This window comes from Pelobates fuscus, chromosome 2 (assembly GCF_036172605.1).
Source record: "Pelobates fuscus isolate aPelFus1 chromosome 2, aPelFus1.pri, whole genome shotgun sequence".
NCBI lineage: Eukaryota > Metazoa > Chordata > Amphibia > Anura > Pelobatidae > Pelobates > Pelobates fuscus.
In genome coordinates this window covers 386,429,603-386,451,509 of record NC_086318.1, presented here as the reverse complement: position 1 = coordinate 386,451,509, position 21,907 = coordinate 386,429,603, and the positions used below count along the sequence as shown (strand labels likewise).

General features: G+C 40.3%; 1 protein-coding gene across 3 annotated transcripts in view; it reads right to left on the bottom strand.

The window, feature by feature from the left end:
- Window positions 1-5,590: 5,590 nt before the first annotated feature.
- AIDA (axin interactor, dorsalization associated) overlaps window positions 5,591-21,907 on the bottom strand; it is a 44,456-nt gene continuing 28,139 nt past the window's right edge. Inside the window, exons 4-11 of one of the 3 annotated variants that reach the window (XM_063441429.1) lie at window positions 21,592-21,646; window positions 20,030-20,093; window positions 14,920-15,026; window positions 13,929-13,940; window positions 12,858-12,980; window positions 10,790-10,912; window positions 10,056-10,173; window positions 5,591-6,086 (exon numbers count right to left, since the gene is read on the bottom strand). In XM_063441429.1, coding sequence (XP_063297499.1) covers window positions 5,990-6,086; window positions 10,056-10,173; window positions 10,790-10,912; window positions 12,858-12,980; window positions 13,929-13,940; window positions 14,920-15,026; window positions 20,030-20,093; window positions 21,592-21,646 — 699 coding nt within the window. In that variant the 3' untranslated portion in view covers window positions 5,591-5,989. The remainder of the gene's footprint in view (window positions 6,087-10,055; window positions 10,174-10,789; window positions 10,913-12,857; window positions 12,981-13,928; window positions 13,941-14,919; window positions 15,027-20,029; window positions 20,094-21,591; window positions 21,647-21,907) is intronic. The other 2 variants (XM_063441430.1, XM_063441431.1) reach the window with 2 other exon arrangements.

Here is a 21,907-nt window from a genome sequence, read left to right as displayed (position 1 = left end):
CCCAGGAGATGCTTAGTTACTGAGAGAATTTCCTGTGGATATATCTTAATGTCCAGCTAAACCATAAGGCATATTAAACACTGGAAACTCCAAGTGTGCCTTTTGGACAATCCACGGAGAAAAAACAAAAGGTCGGGGGTGATACCTTTAAATCTTAAGGAGGTTCAGCAGGTGGGACAGAGACAGAGTTTGCACAGTATAGAAAGGGACATAAAAGTGTCCATAAATAAATATCTGTAGGATAGGCTCTAAACTATCAGGAAAAGACAGGATAGAGTATATAAAAAAAAAATATATATATATATATATGGAGGGTCAGCAGGATACTGATAATAAGTGAAAGGTTAGATTAATAGTAGGGTAAGGGGTAAAAATCCCCACAAGTAAACACTGTTTCTAATCTTTCCTATACACTCCCCCCAACACCTTCGTGGGTGTTCTATCCTTATTCTGTTGCTAAGCTCTGTCCCATAAACACTGCCGTTACTACACTAGTACTGCTTATTTGAACAGGTACATGAACGTCAATCTAAACAACGAAAAGAAGAAAAAATAATAAATAAATAAGTGGTGAATCAAAAAAGGAATCCCTCGTGCATAGTGCCGGGTGAGTGCTCAGTGAGAGAGGGATCCAGTGTGGAAACCCGACGCGCGTTTCGGAGTGCTAGACTCCTTCGTCAGGGGTTGAAAATTGCCGCCCGATCCCCCCCCCGGTATTTAAATGTAGGCTGGCCAATCAGAAAGGTTCCATCATTGGTGACGTATCGCTATTGCGGTCACGTGGGATGGCTGTGGGCGGAGTGAACCGCATTGAAATTTGCCCTTATCCAAAATGGCACTACTATCATGTAGTTTACTGGATTTTTGCCCTTATCCAAAATGGCGCTACTATCATTTCCTGGACATATCATCATGGAGATATCCACCAAACCGGAAGTGATGTAACAAATGACCTGGAATTAGAATTACAGACTATACACACCAGAACTGAATAGAGAAATTAAGAGACTATTTAAACATCAACTGACCTGAACAGCAGACATTCACTTTTGAGAAAGCTGTAAGCGAAACATGTCAAGTGGAGATTAAGGATTGCCTACAAAGGACTGGTTTTATTTATACTTCTTTTTACTATATAGTTCACTTTTAAATAGTTTTATTTATTCTGTTTATTAATAAAGATTCTGTTTTAATACCCAGTCATTCTTGAGCTCCTTATACTCTCACCATCACTCTGCTGTTCCTGATCTACATATATCCCTAGGTGGGGATTGTTCCACCTAAAGCTCCATACACTAGAGCAGGTCATTGCTCTAGCAAATGTAAGTAGGCCAAATATTATTTACTTATCCTACTTTTACATACGTACTGTACCATTGGTATACATCCTTATTTTTTTCATATGATGAATCGCACTACCTTGGGAATCTGATACCAGCAAAAAGAAATCCTTAGACGGGGATTGTTCGGTCCAGGCTCCTAAAATAGAGCTTTATAAGCTCTGGAAAACGTGAGTGCCCCTTTGGAATATATCTTTATAACCATATTATTCATAACATACTGCACTATCATTGTACTTTTATTTCCCTTTTTTTAAGAGTAAGACACACAATTGCGAAATCTGCTGCTACCTGTGTATGTATGATTTTATTATAATAATTCTTAGCGCTGTCCACCTAATTTACTTGCTTGTTTTGTTCTATTGTTCACAAGGTAAAAGGAACTCCTTGTTGGTGAATAGCTGCTTTATTGGATAGAGAGCACTTATCACTTTTTTCACTATCTATAGTATCCTTGTTTGATAATTAATTACTTCATGAACTCATTACTAAGATAATCATAAGCTAGACTTTATCCAAGATTCATACCCAGTGTACATAGCACATTTTCTTTCACGGTTTACTCTTTATATGTATCAATATATGTTCATCTATTAAAGATTTATTTTTTAAAATTTCATATACCAGGGGATTTATACTATATACCTTTGTGTATGGGCACACCCTCTGTCAGCGTGTTTTGGAAGTGGGACTTATGTTCCACTCTCAGAAACTCTGACTTTTGGGATTTTTTTTCTATTTAGCATTGCTTTGGGTTATGCCCAGTATCTGTTGCCCATTTAGTCCTTTCTTTTGACTATAGGGTCAGTGTTTTCTAACCCTGCAATCATTTTCTCTTTATGAGAGGTGAAAAAGGGCTCACAGATCCCCTGAGATCGGAGGTGGGCTTACAGATGGCTCATAAAGAGCGCAGGCAGGTAGGTGGCCAGGTGTTCAATCAAAATCACTTTGTGGAGGTGGGCATGCTCCCTTGAACACCCCGCAGTGAACTCATTTAGGTGGCTTGCCCATCCCATTAGCCTCCTCCAAATTTTAGCAGATCACAATACCTGACAGAGGGTTCACAAGTCTATTTACATGTAGAGTAACTTCAGGGGTTTATTGACTTGAAACCAATTTGAACTGGTTTACATAATTTAGGCTAACATAACAAAGCTGTGAGGATGGGAAGATTGGAGGAGAATGTTTTTTTGTTTTGGTTTTCCTAGTTCAGCTTATTTTGCCTCAGTTTTACATTTTTGGTTTTTGTGAGTAGCGATGATACAGTACCTTGGAAAGTCTCTCTTAATTGGAGCAGCAGTGACTGGGAGAATGAGTTTGGTAGGAGTGAGAGCACTTGGTGGATAGGTACAATAGCAGTCCTATATGTATAAGGAGTCAGAGGAATGAGTACAGTTAGTGGGTAATGATTTTAGTAGCTATAAAAGGAGTTATCAGTAGCGATTGCATTTAGGAAGCAGTGGTACTAGTAGTTTTAGTCGGCATTGTCACTAGCAAACAGTAATTAATCAGAAGTACTAGTGGACAATGGCTATCAAAATTAGGAATTCACAGTGGTAGTAGTGTATTTTTTTGTAGTGGGACAGCAGACAGGATTGGTTAGAGACAGTGATACTCCAAGAAGTGGAGTTTATAGTTAAATCCCCCCCCTCTCATACTATTGTAAAGCGCTACGGAATCTGTTGGCACTATATAAATGGCAATAATAATAAGTGGTCTTCATGGAATGGGCAGTAGTAGTGGATAATGGTACTCAATATAATAGGAAGGCATTAGTAGGCAGTAGGTGTATCCATCTGATGATTACTCACTTATTGGACGTCATGGCTAGCTGTAGTGGCAGAGACAATTGATAGCAGTGGCAACTACATTCAAGAAGGATTAGGTATCAGGCTTATTTTACTCAAATATTTGAAAAGACAGGTAAAAAAAAAATGTGGAAAACCAAGGAATCTGTAAATTTAAGTCCTAAATAGCCAACTGTAAATGTGACTGAAAATGTGTCATTCCCAATCCTCCACAATTTCCAGTTTATTGAGAAGATAAAGATGTCTAGGGTAACATGTACATTATTTTTGTAATGTAATATATAACAGAGCTTGACAAATTTGCTTTGAATCTAGGAGCCAGATTTTGTTTTTAAACTTACAAAGCTTTATATTCCCCCCCCCCCAAAAAAAAATAAACATTTTTTAAAGGGACACTATAGTCACCAGTACCACTACAGCTTAATGTAGTGGTTCTGGTGTCCATAGCCTGTCCCTGCAGGTGTTTCAATGTAAACACTGCCTTTATTCCGCCCCCCTTAAGCAGGGCGTGAAGAAGCAGAGCAGGGACATCACAGCTCCCTCGCTGCCTCAAAAAAAAGTGAGCAGCCAGCCGCCTGCCTCCCGCCTCCACAATCATTTAGCTGACTGGCTGCCCTGCAACAATACGCGCAAGCCAGCCACCCGTCTCAACAATTCCCTAGCCGACCGCTCACCTTGGAATTAACAGGCTCACATATCCCAGGCGCCAAGGCAAAATTTCTAGGCAACCTGGCACTTGTCGAGTCCTGTCATATAAATGTCATTTGCATGTGAGTGAATTACTGAGCCATTCAGCGAGAGGTCGAGTGACCTTTTGTGCCTATATTAAGGATATTTGTTCCATGCTATTCAGAAGTTAAATACCTCAAGCAGAGGCGAAGGTTAAACTCCCAAACTGAGTTAATGTCATTCCCTTCGATGGTAAGACAGAGCACATCAACATCAGGATTGCTGTGGGCAAAATGTGTCTTTTAAAACTTGTCAAAACGTAACTTTTCCATCAAAGGTTCACACTATTGGAAGATGTTTCCATGTAGATAGATTAGGTAAAACACAGATACGGTAGATAGGAGATATATAGATTAGGTAGATTAGATAGAACTTTTTTTATTTTTATTATTATTAAATGCAGACGCAGACAAAGCCATACTGTCTGCATTATTCAATACATATCTATTCTGACATATCTATCCTGGTTACATACTTTTCATGAGTTTAGTCCTGAAATATTTATGTGCATATTATATACTCCAATATTGTGCGTTATAATGGAACGAGTCATGGCAATGTGCAGGTGATCAATTAATGGAGAAGTCACAAATCTAACAAAACCATTTATTTATAAACAACTTATACATGAAAGCAGTTGTTTGAAATGCATAATAGTCTATATTGTAGATATCGGATTAGGCCATTGATACTGTCCTCTCATAACAGCATGACAGTAGATCTAAACATTTATTTCAGGTCCTTGCAGGCTTCCCTTTAAAATGACATGAATGATGAATCCTGCATGTCCTTGCTCTAGTCTAGTGTTTGGAAATGTACTGGATACAGAGTCTTTCTTAAATACACCTTGGTAAGAATAGCACAAATCAGGAGCTAGAAACATATGGTAAAACCGTTCAATCATAGACAAAACAGAAAAATTGATGCTATGCAGGCTCTCAATATTAAAATTAACAAATTGTGCCCAATTAAGAGGTACTTTTTCTTCATCTCTCTACTGCGATGCAGCTGGTAATATAACATTTCAAACCAAATCAGACCAGACCAGATTACAATGCCAATCAACCTTTTAGATTTTGGTGTTTATATACAAAGAGGAAATAACTGATCAATAAATGTCAGTATCCAATGGGAAAAAAGAAAAAAGGGGGCAAAAATTATATGAAAAAAAATTAAATCAAGTCCACCAAACCATTCATTACAATCTTTTATAAAAAAAAAAAAAAATTACATAAGGAATGATGCATTTCCAGAGCACTGTGATCAGTAAGCTGAAGGCATTCATTAAGCAAGGAAATTGTAGATGTCAAATTATAACAATAACAATTTTACAAAAATCCTTGAATTTGATATGAAGGGTTAATGAAAGTTAATGTTAATTAAAAATGTTTATTTAAAAAAAAAAAAAACATTTTTTTTTTACAAAACTACAACTCTGTATGTATATGTGTGTATGTATATATATATATATATATATATATATATATAGTTTCCCTCCCCTCATAAAATATTTGAGGAGCAAAGAATTAAAATCTCATACCGAGATACAGGAAGGAATATCATGCACTGTATAAACACCACATTTTGGTATGGTTATTAAAATGATATTCTATTTAAGTACACATTTTAAAATGGCGTTGTGTAAAAAAAATAAAATAAAAAGGACCATGCTTTCTTGGGAAGCAGGCCTAGGTCTGTAAACTGCATGAGGATAAACCATGAAGCATCAAACACGTTATATACAGGAGTGAACCAGTCACAAAGTCCTTCAAACGAACGTTTCACATGTCAGAGGATGTCAGACATCCCAATGCTACTAGACAATTAAATTCACACAAATCTATTTATTATTGCTTTAGTTTTACATTACCATGGTCTTTGAGAAAATAAAAAAAAAAAAAACACAACTTAATTTGTTTGGAAAACCAATACATAAAAATATATTTAGAAATAGAATACATAGACCTTGTAAGACCACATTGGATCTTTCAGATCTTTCTTCATTTAAAACTCCAGTTAGGGTTGTAGAGGCCACCTATACTGGGTGCGGGGTGTGTGATTTTTCACTGTGAGAAGTGGTTCTATTAGAAGAGATGGAAGACTTGACAATGGTCACTCCTTGTGTAATGTTTGATGCAGGTGAAGATAGAGTGGTTTCTTTGTTAGAAGTTGTAATTTCTTCCGTTTAAAGTCAGTTGGTTTCTTGTAGCTGAAAAAAGTGAAAAAAGAGAAAACAAATTATTTTATTTTACAACCATTCAAGGAACACTGGAAAAAACAAACAAAAGCAAAAACAAAACTACCTGGTCTACTACACACTTATCCATACTTTTATCAAAAAGTTGAACATTTAACAAAATTAGACAATTTGCTGGTTTAAACACTTGCCCTTCTAAACGTCACCATTCTCATATCACTTCCCTGTTTTCTGCAGAAATGTTCCTGATAGACCTAGCTTTCGCACAGTTTAAATGTATAGACAGATATCAAAGCACAAAATAATACTCAAGGAAGTACTTGGCAGATATTCACGGCCCAAGCTCTATGGGAATGCTTAGACATATGGAGGAGTAATCTAATCATATTGTCTTTTCCATATACATGTTGTTACGAAGCATCTTGAGTGACATCTCACTGTTTTTTCATTATAGGCAAGTCCGCCATAGTGTTTCTAATAGAGATCATAACTGATCTGCTCATTTTGACCAGTCTATGTGAAGTTAAGTGCCATGCATGAGGATTTTGTGGGCCTGTTCCTTAGGTTAATAATATAAATATTCCGTCATGATTCCCTTTTATTCTAGAAGTTGTGTCCTTAAGGTGTTAATACATATTGAGCCTTTAGAGCAAGCTTCCCCAAACTCTGGCCCTCCAGATGTTGCTGAACTACAACTGCCATGATTTTCAGCCTACGTTTAATTAATAGAATCATGGGAGTTGTAGTTCAGCAACATCTGGAGGGCCAGAGTTTGAGGAAGCCTGCTTTAGAGTCTCAAGATCAGGTGGAAAGCCTAGATCCCTCTGAGGCACAGACAAAGCTATGCATTCGGAAGGATGGGTGGAAAACTATGTATTTTGGGGCGGGGCTTACCGGCGGAGCGAGACGGACGCCATTTCTAGCAGCTCTGGGCGACTCAAACTGAATCCGTCAAACATCACCGAAACTACATGCCATCCACGCAAATAAATACTTGCATTGCCCGGGGGAGATCATTCTGCATCGCCCGATGCCATTTAAGTACAATCCGAGGCAGGCAAAGCCCAAAACGAAAATCCGGGCCTACTACACGCCAAACTACCGCGGCCTGGAGTACTTGTGGGGCGGAGAGAGCCTGGGAGACCCAAGCAACGATCATCCACAGGACCCTGACCAATCCCATGAGGAGATGGGGCGCAGATCACAAAGACCACACCAAGGTACTGCCACAGCACAGCCTGATATAGGGGCACTGCTACAGAAACAAACCCCAGCCAAAATGGCGCCCGACCAGGGCTCAGACCCCCCACAGGCAGACACCTCACCTGCACAAACCACTCAGGGGGACACTCAGAGAACCCCACAGCCCATACAGATCACAACCCCTAAACCCATACCCCCACAGGGAACAGCAGACCCAGCCACCAAGCAGGACCTGCAGCAGATGCAAACTATGCTGCAGGATATACAACGCCTGCTGGCAGCAGACCTACCTGCGCTCAAAATTAGCATGCAACAGATCACAGAAAAAGTGACAACCACTGAAAACCAAGTCAAAACAATACAGGGAGAAATCTCTACGCTACAAGACTCGTTCCACCAACTACAACACGACCAGCAACACTTAGCAATACAAGTGGCGGCGCAGGAGGATAAAAACCGGCGCAACCACATCAAAATTAGAGGCATCCCGGCATCAGTGAGCAAAGAGGATCTACCGCATTACGTGAGGCGACTCACACAATCATTACTCCCTACTGCAGTAACAAAGAAACTCGCCTTTGCAGGGATTTACCGCCTACCCACGCCTCCCAGAGCCGCAGCAACGCTAGCCGGAGACGTCATCGTCCGTTGCATCCTACCCCAAGACAAGGGGCACATCATGAGCGCAATCAGGGGTAAGACCCCGCTTGACTTCGAGGAAGCCCAATTAACTTTTTATCAGGACTTATCCAAGGCCACCCTCCAGTGGAGAAAGTCGCTGACAGAACTAACCGGCCACCTACGCACAGCGGGGATACCATATAGATGGGGAAGCCCTCGCTCCTTGCTCATCACCCACCAGGGGACCACCCATAAACTCACCTCAGGGACTGAGGCCCCTACACTGCTTGCAAAATTGGGCCTACAAAACTTGCCCAACCCGGGCACTCCCCACGTCTGGAATCCAGATGTCTCGGAAACGTTTGTGCCAAGAGGGCAGAGAATGGACACGCAAGCCACCTGACGGACAGGGGGAGAGAGGTCTCTTACCCATGCCCGCTCAACGGCAATACCCATATGCCTTGCCTAACACAACCTGTATTCTCCCCACCTTCCCCGCAATACAATGCTGAAGTTTACGTTACTACCCGTTTACCGCAAGTTAGAGGAGATAGCCGGTGACGCTGGCGCGATGCCTCATTACCAGACCACAAGCCATAGCCTAAGCCAAAACCTACCCCCCCCCCCCCGACAGCCCCTAGGTTAGGGCCACCACCTCTCACGAGTGGTCTCCAGTGGAACTAGACGACCAGGCCACTTCAGAAAGTAGAAATGAGCACCTGTACCACTCACCAGACTACCTGACCGACAAAACGACACCCAGTGCACCCACATGGGCCCTAGCACCACTACGCACCTCCACGCAACTACTTTCTAACACTTATAGGGTCACGCCTCCGACACTGACCCATGACCTAGGTACCGCACCCGCAGACGAATTGCACGACTAAACCCCTATACGACCCCAACCTCGACCTAGGATCTTACGCATGTTATACTAAACAAAAAAAAAATTGTGCTAAAACTTATCAAATGCATTATTTAACCAATGTTAAAGCCTGTTACCCTCTCAAACGATGCATATGTTGCACCATGTATAAGTCTTGTGCACGCAAAAATAAAGAATTTAAAAAAAAAAAAAAAAAAAAAAAAAAAAAAAAACTATGTATTTTTAAAGGGACACTTCAAGAATGCAAATTTACTATCATTTTTTTGCTGTGAGGATACAGTCCCTACAATTTAAAATTGTCACATCACTTGAAGATACACAAACTAACCTCATCTACGAGCAACACAAAATAAATCTGCTCAGAAACACAGCTCCTGCAAGTGTCAAACGGCTAATTTCTTGACACCATACAATATTTGTAAACTCCAGAATAAAACAACATTTATGATGTGGTACGCTTTCTCAGTCAGCCTGGTGTGCTAAGGTGCCAAATCATACAAACTACCCCCAAAAAAATCAGCTCATGCATAAAGTGTATTGTCATACAGCACTACTAAACTATTACGGATCAGTGACTGTTAAAATGGTTTAAACAATCTGTTTTTTCAAAGTTCCAATTGCAAAATTAACCATCCTAACAATTTAGTGACAGTTTTTAAATTAAACAATTACAGCGCACTTGACACAGTAATTTCTCATTTATATTCTGTGCTACTCAATGTTGCATTATGAAATGCATTCTTTTAATACTAGTAAGTTAAACAATGTAATAGAACATACCTTTCCCTTGGGACCTTTTAATGAATATAACATTTTTACAAGAACTTCCTACTAGGCTCTAGGGATTATTAATTTTTTTAAATAAGTAAGTAGGTCTCTATTTGACTATAACTATTACAATTGGTGCTTGGAGGGTAAACCAGTATTTCTGTTCAGTGAATGCACTGAAAAGACGGTGATAGTCTGACAATGCAAGCGGTGTCAAACCATCACTGACCGCTCAAGCCAATGATTCCCTATTATCCAAGCGGCAGAGGAGGCAGCATGACAGGTTCCCCGGAGAGGATCTATGATGTTAAACTGTTTTTAAAACGGCAGCTGGGGACTCTAGGCTCTACACTCTAAGTTCATCAAGATGAAGTTATGTAACCAGAGACATCCTTTAAGTCTATCTCCATCTTAGATTCTGGACAATACAATACATAAGGATAATGGCATACTGAGAGTACTGAATAAATAGCAGATTTCATCAGTACAGACACACTTACAGTTCTATAACCATTTGGCCAGATTTGATTTCATCCTGCTCCATAAAGGCAAAACACTTTGTGCTTGTAAATCTCTTCTTAGGTTTGTAGTGTTTAAATTCAAAGAAAATAGCTGCCCCTGCAGATAAAAGGCAACATTACTTGTTGGAAGCAAGCAATTGAGAGAGAAAAGACAAAATGGAAAAAATGGACATTAACATGGTGCAGACATGCTTTGAGAGAGAACATGAATTTAGGAATATCAGACAGCTCGACTACAATACAATTGACTCCATTGTTTTTGCTTCTTTACTCCTACAGTGATCACCCCAACTATAACCCATCGCAAAGTTCTCTAGCTCATCACATAGAAATATACAATTTAACCTAGGCATTTGTATAATCTACAGATTAAAACAAGAGCTGACACATTTCCGTAGAATCTTGGGGCCACATGACAAAAGTTAGCAGCCAGACAAAATGTTTATTGGAGAGCAACATTAACTAATTGGCCACTCACACACCTAATGAATGACTCACTAGGATACACAGTCAGTCACTCACACATACCTAGTCTAGATGCATTCACACACCCAACCTTTTCTAGACAATTTGTAATTCTGATTGTATGTACGTAATATTTCAGAAATGTTTGTGATGCTTGATTTTAAGTATTTATGTTTTTCCCGCAATATTTCTTCTCTTTATAAAAACCATCAGATATTTACAAACAAAAAACAAAACCTAGTACCTACCTTTTGTGAGTTTTTCAACATGTTTCTGGATTTCAATCTCAACATTAAAATGAACATACATGTCTTCTTTCCTCAAAGCCATTGGCGTATCTTGTACTGGAGTCAAATCAATGCCATTTATATCTGTGCAAAACAGGAGTAGAAAATAGTCATTCCTACACCCCACATTTTACATTACACATACAAACACCCACTAGTTGAATTAAATTAGAGAAAATTTCAAATAACCAGTTGGAGGTGATGCGATATTGCTCAGCTCTTGACAAACTACAGCATCAGGATGCAAACTTATTTTAATTTGCCAGTGGTTAAACATCTGCGGTTCTCCACAATTGAACTGAAGAGAAAATACCAACTAGTGCGACCACCATTACCAGAGAAAAAGGAACCCAGACAAAATCTAAATAAAACAAAGTGTGACATTGCCAAAGTGGACCAAAGACTTCTCAGCTCTTAATGTTCGTTCTGTATGTATAAGGTAAGAGTTGGTATTTATTTTATAGGTTCTTCCAATATAACCACGGTGTCTCCTGTAAACAATAAAGAGTTTCATAAAAATAATTGTCAAACATGGTCACCCAGAGGCCATTTTGTAATTAGGGAGGGACATACAACTAGCCATCAATGTTCGGGTGGGTATTTATAAAACATGTGGTGTTCTAGATAGGGACATAATATATACATATATAACATATACAGAAATGGGCCAGGGCCTCCCTAATTCAAATTGTGTGTCCCTGAGATTATTTTCATAGCAGAGAAGTGTCCTGGTGCAGAGTGAAGTTCTTGTTCTTATCCTACTTTCATTTGTTATGGTTGGGCGGGTGACCATGGCACCAAAATGTGCCCTCCTTATCAAGACCAAGAGTGTAAATATCGAGGCAATGGGGTACCTAACCCAGAGCCAGCTTTCAAAATGTATAAAAATTCATTCTTATTATATGCACGCATCCATTTCAGAAGCTAAATATGTACATTTAGTGCTTAACCCAAGTGCCAGTAAAAAGAAATTAAACAAACAATTATAAATCCATTTACAAGCAACTTGGCTAGCAGATCTATATACACTCTCATGATTCCAGGCAATTTGTTTTATTCGGTAATGTTAATACATCACTGCTGGTACACAGCTCCATCAGCATACTTAAACTAAATTCAGTTCCAAAAGGTGTGGAATGGCAACTAATCCAAATGACAACACGAAAAGAGAATCTTCTGAAACCAGCTGTGAAACTTGGACGTGAAAGGAGGATTCCCAGAAACTAGATTCTACATTCCTCACAGGGAATGTCAAGAAGAGTCTCGGGAAGAGCACTGGCGAGGGATACAATGTGCACAGCCACTGTCCATCTCACATAGCTACATGATGGTCAACCCGGCACAGACTTGTGTATTTCTCTTTGCTTGAAAGCCCAGGGCACAGTGCCATTATATTTTGTAATAATTCCAAAATGAAATAGAGATTGCTGGGATGCTCACGTGACATTTCCATTCATACAAAGAAATGCTCCAGATAGGCCTTTGCGCTTTAAAATCTTTGCAGTGCCTCAAGTCTTCAGGAAGAACCATGGCACTTTTATCTGCTCGTTCCAGTGACCTTTTTTTATTATAGAACCAAATTCTAGAAACCCACAACTCAATCCGTTCCTAGAATATCCTTCAAGGAAAAAGGGAGAAAGTAGCGACTTCCACGTACACTCGTAGAGGGCCCAAATCAGTCCACTAGGGCAATGGTTCCCAACCCAGTCCTCTAGTACCCCCTACCAGTCCAGAATTTAGGGATTACCCAGTTGTGTCTAAGGTGCTTTTAGAAAGAACAAAAAAAAAAAAAAACACAAAAAAAAAAAAAACACACTTTAGACACAACAGGGTAATCCCTAAATCCTGAACTGTTAGGGGGTACTTGAGGACTGGGCTGGGAACCCCTGCTCTAGGGCAAATACGTCATTAATCACTATTATAGTACAAGTCAGACTCTGTATGTATGTCGCACTGATTTTTTCACTGCTGCTGTATGAAATGATGCTTTTACGTAAATAAGAATATATATATATATATACACACTCGCCTTTTACACTGACTGTCATGTAGGGATCAATACATTGTCCTGCATCTTTTAAGCCAATTTTTTCAATTTTTATAGTAAGTAGTGTCATCCCTGGCTCCGAAGGCAATCTTGGTAAAAGAGTACCTGGAAATAAAATAAAAGTAAAAACCCCATTAATGCAGAAGCATCAAAGAGCTCTATTATTAGATAAGTATTTTACATTTTAAGCCAAAATGGGCAATACTCTCTTTGAAATATTAACATTTGGGTGTGAAGCCATAAACATAGTTTCCCAGGGGAAGAGATAGGAGCAAGATGCTCTATGGGAAGAAAGCAGGCCGGTGGAGGCAGGGCAATGCTCTGGGCAATGCTCTGCTGGGAATCCTTGGGTACCACCTACCTAAAGATTGTTGCAGACCACGTACACCCCTTCATTACAATGATATTCAATAATGGCAGTGGCCTCCGTCAGAAGGATAATGCACTTTGCCTCACTGCAAAAATTGTCAAGGAATGGAAGGGGAACAGGACAGAGTTCAAGGTGTTGCCTTGGCCTCCAAATTACACAGATCTCAATCCAACTGAGCATTTGTGGTACATGGAGGTCCCACCTCGAAACGTGCAAGACTTAAAGGATCTGCTGATAATGTCTTGGTGCCAGACACCACAGAACATGTTCAGATGTCTTGTGAAGTCCATGCATCGATGCAACCTAACTGTTTTGGCAGCACAAGGGGGACCTACATGATATTAGGCAGATGGTTTTAATGTTGTGGCTGATTAGTGTAGATTTAATATATGCATATTTATAGTTGGGTACTGTGACATAGTGGTAGCCTTAACATGATCCCCATATGGTGTAACTAAATCCCCATATTTGTTTGCTCAGATAGGTGGTTTTAAGTAGCCTTAATCTATGTAAGCATGTGTGTAAATACATACACACACACACACACACACACACACACACACACTGAAAACAAACATTGGAAAATAAATATAAAATTATTTAATAAAAGGAAACAAATGGAACGGCAGTCAGGTAAGTTCTGCATTACACTGTGTAAAGTAAATGGGGAAAAATGCTCATACCTTGTATTGCTCCTGAGTACAACGGGATGGGGTGTGAAACAAGCAAATGATGAAGCCATGCAACGAGCAACCACGGGACCAACATAATGCAGCAAAATAAAAGACAACAGGGTTTGCATTGATGACAGTACAACACAGCATGCAACAATTACAAAAACACAAAGATAGTTTTTTGGGGTCAGCTCTAGGTTTACAAGAAGAGCAAGGAGAATACATTTTACAGCAGCTTTGATACTAACAGACATGTAAAGACTTAAAAATGTTTCAAGTTCAAAATTCACACAAAAAAAATTACAAATGAAGAAAAAAAGTATGTAACTGTATAAAAGATCACTAGGCCAAAGACATGGAACGAAAACCATGATAATATTGGCAGCAGATGTAAGAAAACAGCTTCAATGGAAATGTACATCCTTTTTCTGATTATGGTAACTTTATTTTAATGTACACAAGGATTTTCTAGCATCCCAGTGCCAAATGTTGAAGGAGCAGACATACTGCACGCAAACTGGGTTTGGGGGGACTCAAACCGGCACCTAAAGGTTCTACTAATAATTAAGTAGTCCAGTGTTAGATGGGTAACGTGAATGTTCACTTCAGCCAATCCATAGCAGTGGGGCCAGGTCTTAGCACTCCGCAGAAACAGAGGCATGAACCTCTGCTCATCCACTAGACTGGACCATCAACTAAGAACAATACATTTATTTGAAAAAAGCCTATAATTGCAACCATGGCATGAGCCAGGATTATGGAAACAGAAATGCAAGACCTAACAACTTAAACAACAGAACTGCCTGTGTCTTACACAGATTTAGAAATTGTACACCAGTATGTGAAAAGAAAGCGCAGTTCTACCTCTTCAAGACAAGGTTTTTGGAAAATCTTACGAAGATAGTCTCAGCAGATCATGTGCAATGGAATGGGTGAACAACAAAGAAGTTCCAGTATAAAGAGTCCATTCTCGGTCAGATCTTTGGAAACATATGAGTACCTGGAACCCTCGCAGGGAAAGCGTCAGGAGATCCCATCCCAGCACCACCTTCTTCTTCCTCCACTTCCACTTCTAAATTCTCTTCTTCTCCAGGAGCCAAAATCCTCCTACATAAAGTGAAAACACAAGGTCAGCTAGACACAGTCTTACCAAGCATGATTTTAAGCAATAGAATAAACTATGTATCAGCGCTTAGTGAATATACCCCTATCTTTAAACTTAGGGGTCAGCGAAATGCGTAAATCATGTTTTTGGCGGGACTTTTGAATCTGCAGTGATTACAGTAGTACCTGGGAGTTGGTGTTTCTGTGAGACCGATCTAAGTGCACAAGACTGGTTTGAAAACTCTACATCCACGGAGCAGTAATAATCGACTCTCCAACCAATACTCTGTTTAACTCACGCTTTTACTGTGAATCTTAGAAATAAGCTTCACAATATTTTATTGTAAGAGTTCTTCTTATGGGGGATTTTTCATATGGGAAATAAAGTTGTAACTATATTACGCTATGTCAGTATCTTTCTATTTTAAAGATTTTGGATACGTATAAAGACGCAGATTGTTCATATGTGCTACTGTTGCAACAACTAATCCCTGCTGACTTGTGAAAATACCCACAAAATAAGACTGAAATTGGAACTCTTTGTTTGATAGACATTTTCTGTGCTGACCCCTAAGTTTAAAGATAGGGGTATATTCACTAAGCGCTGATACATAGTTTATTCTATTTTGTGTCTTAAAACATGTTTTAAAACTTGGGAAGGTTTTTATGGTATCCAGCAGCTCTCTGCACTAATTTTCTTGTGGATAATAGAATTGGAGCACTGACTTAGAAATTCCACTAGATTATCTTGCGCTCTCTATACCTTGTGTCATGATTTTAAGCAAACAAACAGAGAATTCACGCAGAAGATACATTAGATTGCAGCTGTTACAGTCCATGCCAGAAGAGGTATGACAATTAGTGATGTCGCGAACATAAAATTTTCGGTTCGCCAATGGCGAACGCGAGCTTCCTCAAACGTTCGCGAACCGGGCGAACCGCCATTGACTTCAATGGGCAGGCGAATTTTAAAACCCACAGGGACTCTTTCTGGCCACAATAGTGATGGAAAAGTTGTTTCAAGGGGACTAACACCTGGACTGTGGCATGCCGGAGGGGGATCCATGGCAAAATTCCCATGGAAAATTACACAGTTGATGCAGAGTCTGGTTTTAATCCACAAAGGGCATAAATCACCTAACATTCCCAAATCACAATGGATATAGATTGACACCTGACATATGAAATATTGACACCTTGACATATGGATTGACACCTGTCCTCAGAGACCCTGATACACACTGACACAGAGCAGAATAGGGACTGTTCCCCCTACATAGGGTCACTTGGCCGATATGGATTGACACCTATCCTAAGGATCCCTGATACACACTGACACAGAGCAGAATAGGGACTGTTCCCCCTACATAGGGTCACTTGGCCGATATGGATTGACACCTGTCCTCAGGGACCCTGATACACACTGACACAGAGCAGAATAGGGACTGTTCCTCCTACATAGGGTCACTTGGCCGATATGGATTGACACCTGTCCTCAGGGACCCCGATACACACTGACACAGAGCAGAATAGGGACTGTTCCCCCTACATAGGGTCACTTGGCAGATATGGATTGACACCTGTCCTAAGGGACCCTAATACACACTGACACAGAGCAGAATAGGGACTGTTCCTCCTACATAGGGTCACTTGGCCGATATGGATTGACACCTGTCCTCAGGGACCCTGATACACAAAGAAACAGCAGAATAGGGACTGTTCCTCCTACATAGGGTCACCATTTTTAGAACAAGGCAGCTCATCTCATCAGGCCTTTTTTTAGTCGAATGTATCGCCCAGTATCAGTCCCTTCAGGATCCATCCCTCATTCCTCTTAATAAAGGTGAGTTAATCTAGACTTTTTTGACCTAGGCGACTTCTCTTCTCAGTGACAATACCTCCTGCTGCACTGAAGGTCCTTTCTGACAGGTCACTTGAAGCGGGGCAGGCCAGAAGTTCTATCGCAAATTGGGATAACTCAGGCCACAGGTCAAGCCTGCACACCCAGTAGTCAAGGGGTTCATCGCTCCTCAGAGTGTCGATATCTGCATTTAAGGCGAGGTAGTCTGCTACCTGTCGGTCGAGTCGTTCTCTGAGGGTGGATCCCGAAGGGCTGTGGCGATGCGTAGGACTTAAAAAGCTCTGCATGTCCTCCATCAACAACACGTCTTTAAAGCGTCCTGTCCTTGCCGGCGTGGTCGTGGGAGGAGGAGGATTACTTTCACCTCTTCGATTCCCGTTGTGCTGTGACATCACCCTTATACGCTGTGTAAAGCATACTTTTTAATTTATTTTGCAAATGCTGCATCCTTTCCGACTTGTTGTAATTTGGTAACATTTCAGCCACTTTCTGCTTATACCGGGGGTCTAGTAGCGTGGACACCCAGTACAGGTCGTTCTCCTTCAGCCTTTTTATAATAATGGTTGCGCATCACTAATTTCTTCAAACGGATGTGTAAATAACTCCTCTGACATACCAAGTGAAGCGGCTGTGGTGCTAGTGTTGGTGGTGGCGGCAGGCGGGTGAGTGGTATCTTGAGAGGTGCCCTAAGCTAAGCTGGAGGAGGATGGTGCTTCAAGGTTCCGAGCGGAAGCTGTATAAGATTGGGTGTCCTGTGTTAGCCAGTCAACTATGTCCTCAGAACTTTTCAAGTTCACGGTACGTGGCCTCTGAAAACTGGGCATTATTCTAGGGCAGGGATAGGCAACCTTCGGCTCTCCAAATGTTGTGGACTACATCCCCCATAATGCTCTTACACACATAATGCTGGCAAAGCATCATGGGAGGTGTAGTCCAAAACATCTGTAGAGCCGAAGGTTGCCTATGCCTGTTCAAGGGCAAAAGGGAATCACAGCACCACAACCACAATGGCCCCTGCGGGGTGGCCTGCCTCTGCCGGTCATTTTTTTTGGGGATTAGTGGTACTATGCGTGCAAGCTACTGTGAGACCAGATATGAGTGGCACTGTGCAGTGGCAGAGGTTGGCAGAGTACACCCTGTTGGCCTGACACACCCGCTTGAAGACAACTAACTGCTATTCAATCTATAACAGTGAAAAAAAATTTTTTAAATGCACGCTATTGTGCCACCAGATATGAGTGGTGACACTGGGCAAGTGGGCACAGTATCCACTGTGAGCCTGACACACAGACGCTTGCAGACAACTAACTGCTATTCAATCTATTACAGTGGAAAAAAAGTTTGTGGGTTTTTAAATGCACGCTATTGTGCCACCAGATATGAGTGGCACTGTGCAGTGGCAGAGGTTGGCAGAGTACACGCTGTTGGCCTGAAACACAGACGCTTGCAGACAACTAACTGCTATTCAATCTATAACAGTGAAAAAATTTTTTTTAAATGCACGCTATTGTGCCACCAGATATGAGTGGTGACACTGGGCAAGTGGGCACAGTATCCACTGTGAGCCTGACACACAGACGCTTGCAGACAACTAACTGCTATTCAATCTATTACAGTGGAAAAAAAGTTTGTGGGTTTTTAAATGCACGCTATTGTGCCACCAGATATGAGTGGCCCTGTGCACACTGGCAGAGTACAAGCTGTTGGCCTGACACACAGACGCTTGCAGACGACAACTAACTGCTAATTAATCTATTACAGTGAAAACATTTTTTTTGTTTTTAAATGCAAGCTATTGTGACACTAGATATGAGTGGTGGCACTGGGCAAGTGGGCACAGTATCCACTGTGAGCCTGACACAGAAGCTGGCAGGCATGCAGGCAACTGCAATTAGATTACACACAAAAAAAAAAGCAGACTGATGTTCTAGCCCTAAAAAGGGCTTTTTGGGGTGCTGTCCTTACAACAGAGATCAGATGAGTCCTTCAGGACTGTAGTGGACACTGAATACACTAGCCTAGCTAAACATTTCTCTATCTAATGAGCAGCAGCTACACTTTCCCTCCTATATCTAAGAATGCAGCTTCAGAATGAATCTAAAATGGATGCTGTACAGGAGGTGGGAGGGTCTGGAAGGGAGGGTCTGCTGCTGATTGGCTGGAATGTGTCTGCTGACTGTGAGGCACAGGGTCAAAGTTTAGTCAATGATGACGAATAGGGGGCGAATCGAACCGCGCATGTGTTCACCCGCCGTGGCGAACGCGAACACGCTATGTTCGCCGGGAACTATTCGCCAGCGAACAGTTCGGTGCATCACTAATGACAATATAGAAGAGAGAAATCATGAGTAAGTTACTATCAACATCTCCTCACCCATGTGCAGAGAATATTAAAACCATTAAGTGTTAACATGCAAACGTCATAATGTATTGGCACCCTAAATCATTGCATGAATACAAATGTTATCTATAGACTGTGCTAGCCAAGTTTCTTGGAAATATAGAAGCTAAGGAAGTAGATTGATCAAGTTTTTAGCTATACGTTATGGCTACTGCATAAAGGCAACACATTTGGAGTCAACAGGCAACAAACACAGGGCATCTTGCAATACCTAGGACTCTTACACAAGAGGAATTGTAGGACGATGTGAGAGTCATGATAGTAGTGCCTGCTGCTGCCCTGTACTTATCTAATGGTTATGTAAGAGAAAGAGATTTGAAATGGAGAGTAAATTATAGGACTGGCTGGTAGTCAAGTCTATTGACCTTATGTATACATTCACACATGAAGTTCAGTGGTTAGTGCTCCACTTGTGGATCTCTAGTACTCATTTTAAGTGCAGGTTAGGCCCCTAGCATGGTTTACAGAGGTATCCTAATCCTTTAGAAGTCAATCGAAGTAAGTACTATTGATACATTCTATATACGTGTATTAATATACACACAGTTGGGTTATTCACAAACCAATTAATTAGAGACAGAATTAAGAAGCTAAACAAAAAAATAAAAATAAAAATTCAACAGACAACTGTGATTTAAGGACTCAATTTTTACAGTTAGAGCTACAGTAATTTATGAGATTCACAAAAACCATAATTTAAAAAGGTACTAAAACTGAAAAAAAAAAAAAACATAAGTTTCCAACCTTAATGGTACTGGTTGGACATCGAAAGGAAATTCTTTGTTGAATGTGAGGATGTTGCTTAAAACTAAAAAAAAAAAAAAAACAGAAAATCAGAATTTGAAACAAACTACTATATAAACACATACAGACACACAAAACAGTACTGTTCTCCTTGTTTTAGGGGTTGGAGGAGAGAAACCTTACAGCTTACTCAACCAACCATTCCTACTCTACCCGGTTCTCCTAAAGCTATTCTTCTCAGTTTTTGTCAAAATGAGATACATGGGACAGTCGTCAAGTTGATAAACTATATATTCGTTGCAGGGTTTAACGGCAATAATAAAGTTGTAAGGACCTTTATATGTTATAGTTTAGATTATACATCTGTTTACCAGCAAAGTGACCATAAGCATGGTCTCATAAAATATTGTCTAGAAAACAAAGGTTGCGTGCGGCTCCCAGTAATCTTCATCTACCCAAGTTCCAATGTATTTTTTTTACGTTTTCCTGGCACTGGAGGTACCCTCTCCCTCCCATCCCCCAATCCCCAGTTACTGAAGGGGGGAAAACCCCTTAAGTCACTTACCTGAGGCAGCGACGTCCGGGCCGCTCCTCCTACTGTCTCCGTTGGCCGGTGGGCGAGACTGATCCCGCCCAACGGCCGAGGAGACCTAATGCGCATGCGCGACAATGATGCGCATTAGCACTCCCCATAGGAAAGCATTGAAAAAGATTTTCAATGCTTTCCTATGAGGAAATTAGCGACGCTTGAGGTCCTCACACAGCGTGAGGACGTCCAGCGACGCTCTAGCAAAGAAAATCTTTGCTATGAGTCAGGAAGTGACCTCTAGTGGCTGTCTAGTAGACAGCCACTAGAGGTGGAGTTAACCCTGCAAGGTAATTATTGCAGTTTATAGAAAACTGCAATAATTGCACTTGCAGGCTTAAGAGTAGTGGGAGTTGGCACCCAGACCACTCCGATGAGCAGAAGTGGTCTGGGTGCCTGGAGTGTCCCTTTAAGCATTGAATCTTAAACAAATGCCACGTTTCCACACAGCAGCCTTCCTGAACTATACTGGAGTATATAGAATTAACTTTTATTAAAATCATAAATATGTTTTATTGAGATAAATTATGCATGCCGAGTTCATGACATGGAAAACTTGTACCTAACTTCCTCTATCAAAGCAGGTCATAAATAATATATATATATATATATATATATATATATATATATATATATATATATATATATATATATATATATATATATATATATATAATATTGTCCAATGCTTGCACTCCTGTAAAGATGGTATAGCCCGGTGCTTGTCAGCAAATTTTATAAAGATCAAAGGTAGGAAAAGCACTCCAAGGACTTTTCAATGTAGAAAATAAGTAAATTTTATTCGGCAACTGCCATAAAAACTTCAACGTTTCAGTCCTGTGTCAGGACTTTCGTCAGGATAGAGATATATATATATATATATATATATATATATATATATATATATATATATATATATATATATATATATATATATTTTTTTTTTTTTTTTTTTTTTTTTTTTAAACAAACTCACTTGTTTCTAGTCGTTTCAAATCCTCCAGCTTGAATGCCTCTTCAGACTGGTTGGACTGTAAAAAAACAAACAGCAAATTCAGTGTACGGCATAATGTTACGGGACACTCAACACACAAAATAGCATACAGTCTACATATATTCAGACAGTGGACACATTCTTTTGACACAGTTCTGTATTCCAGCACAATTGATTTAAAATTAAACTATGCACAAGAAGATAAAGTGCAGACAGCAAGCTGATTTAAGAGTATGTACATCCACAAACTGAACAGTATAGGAATTTTGAACATATCCCTCCATTTTCAGAAACCAAA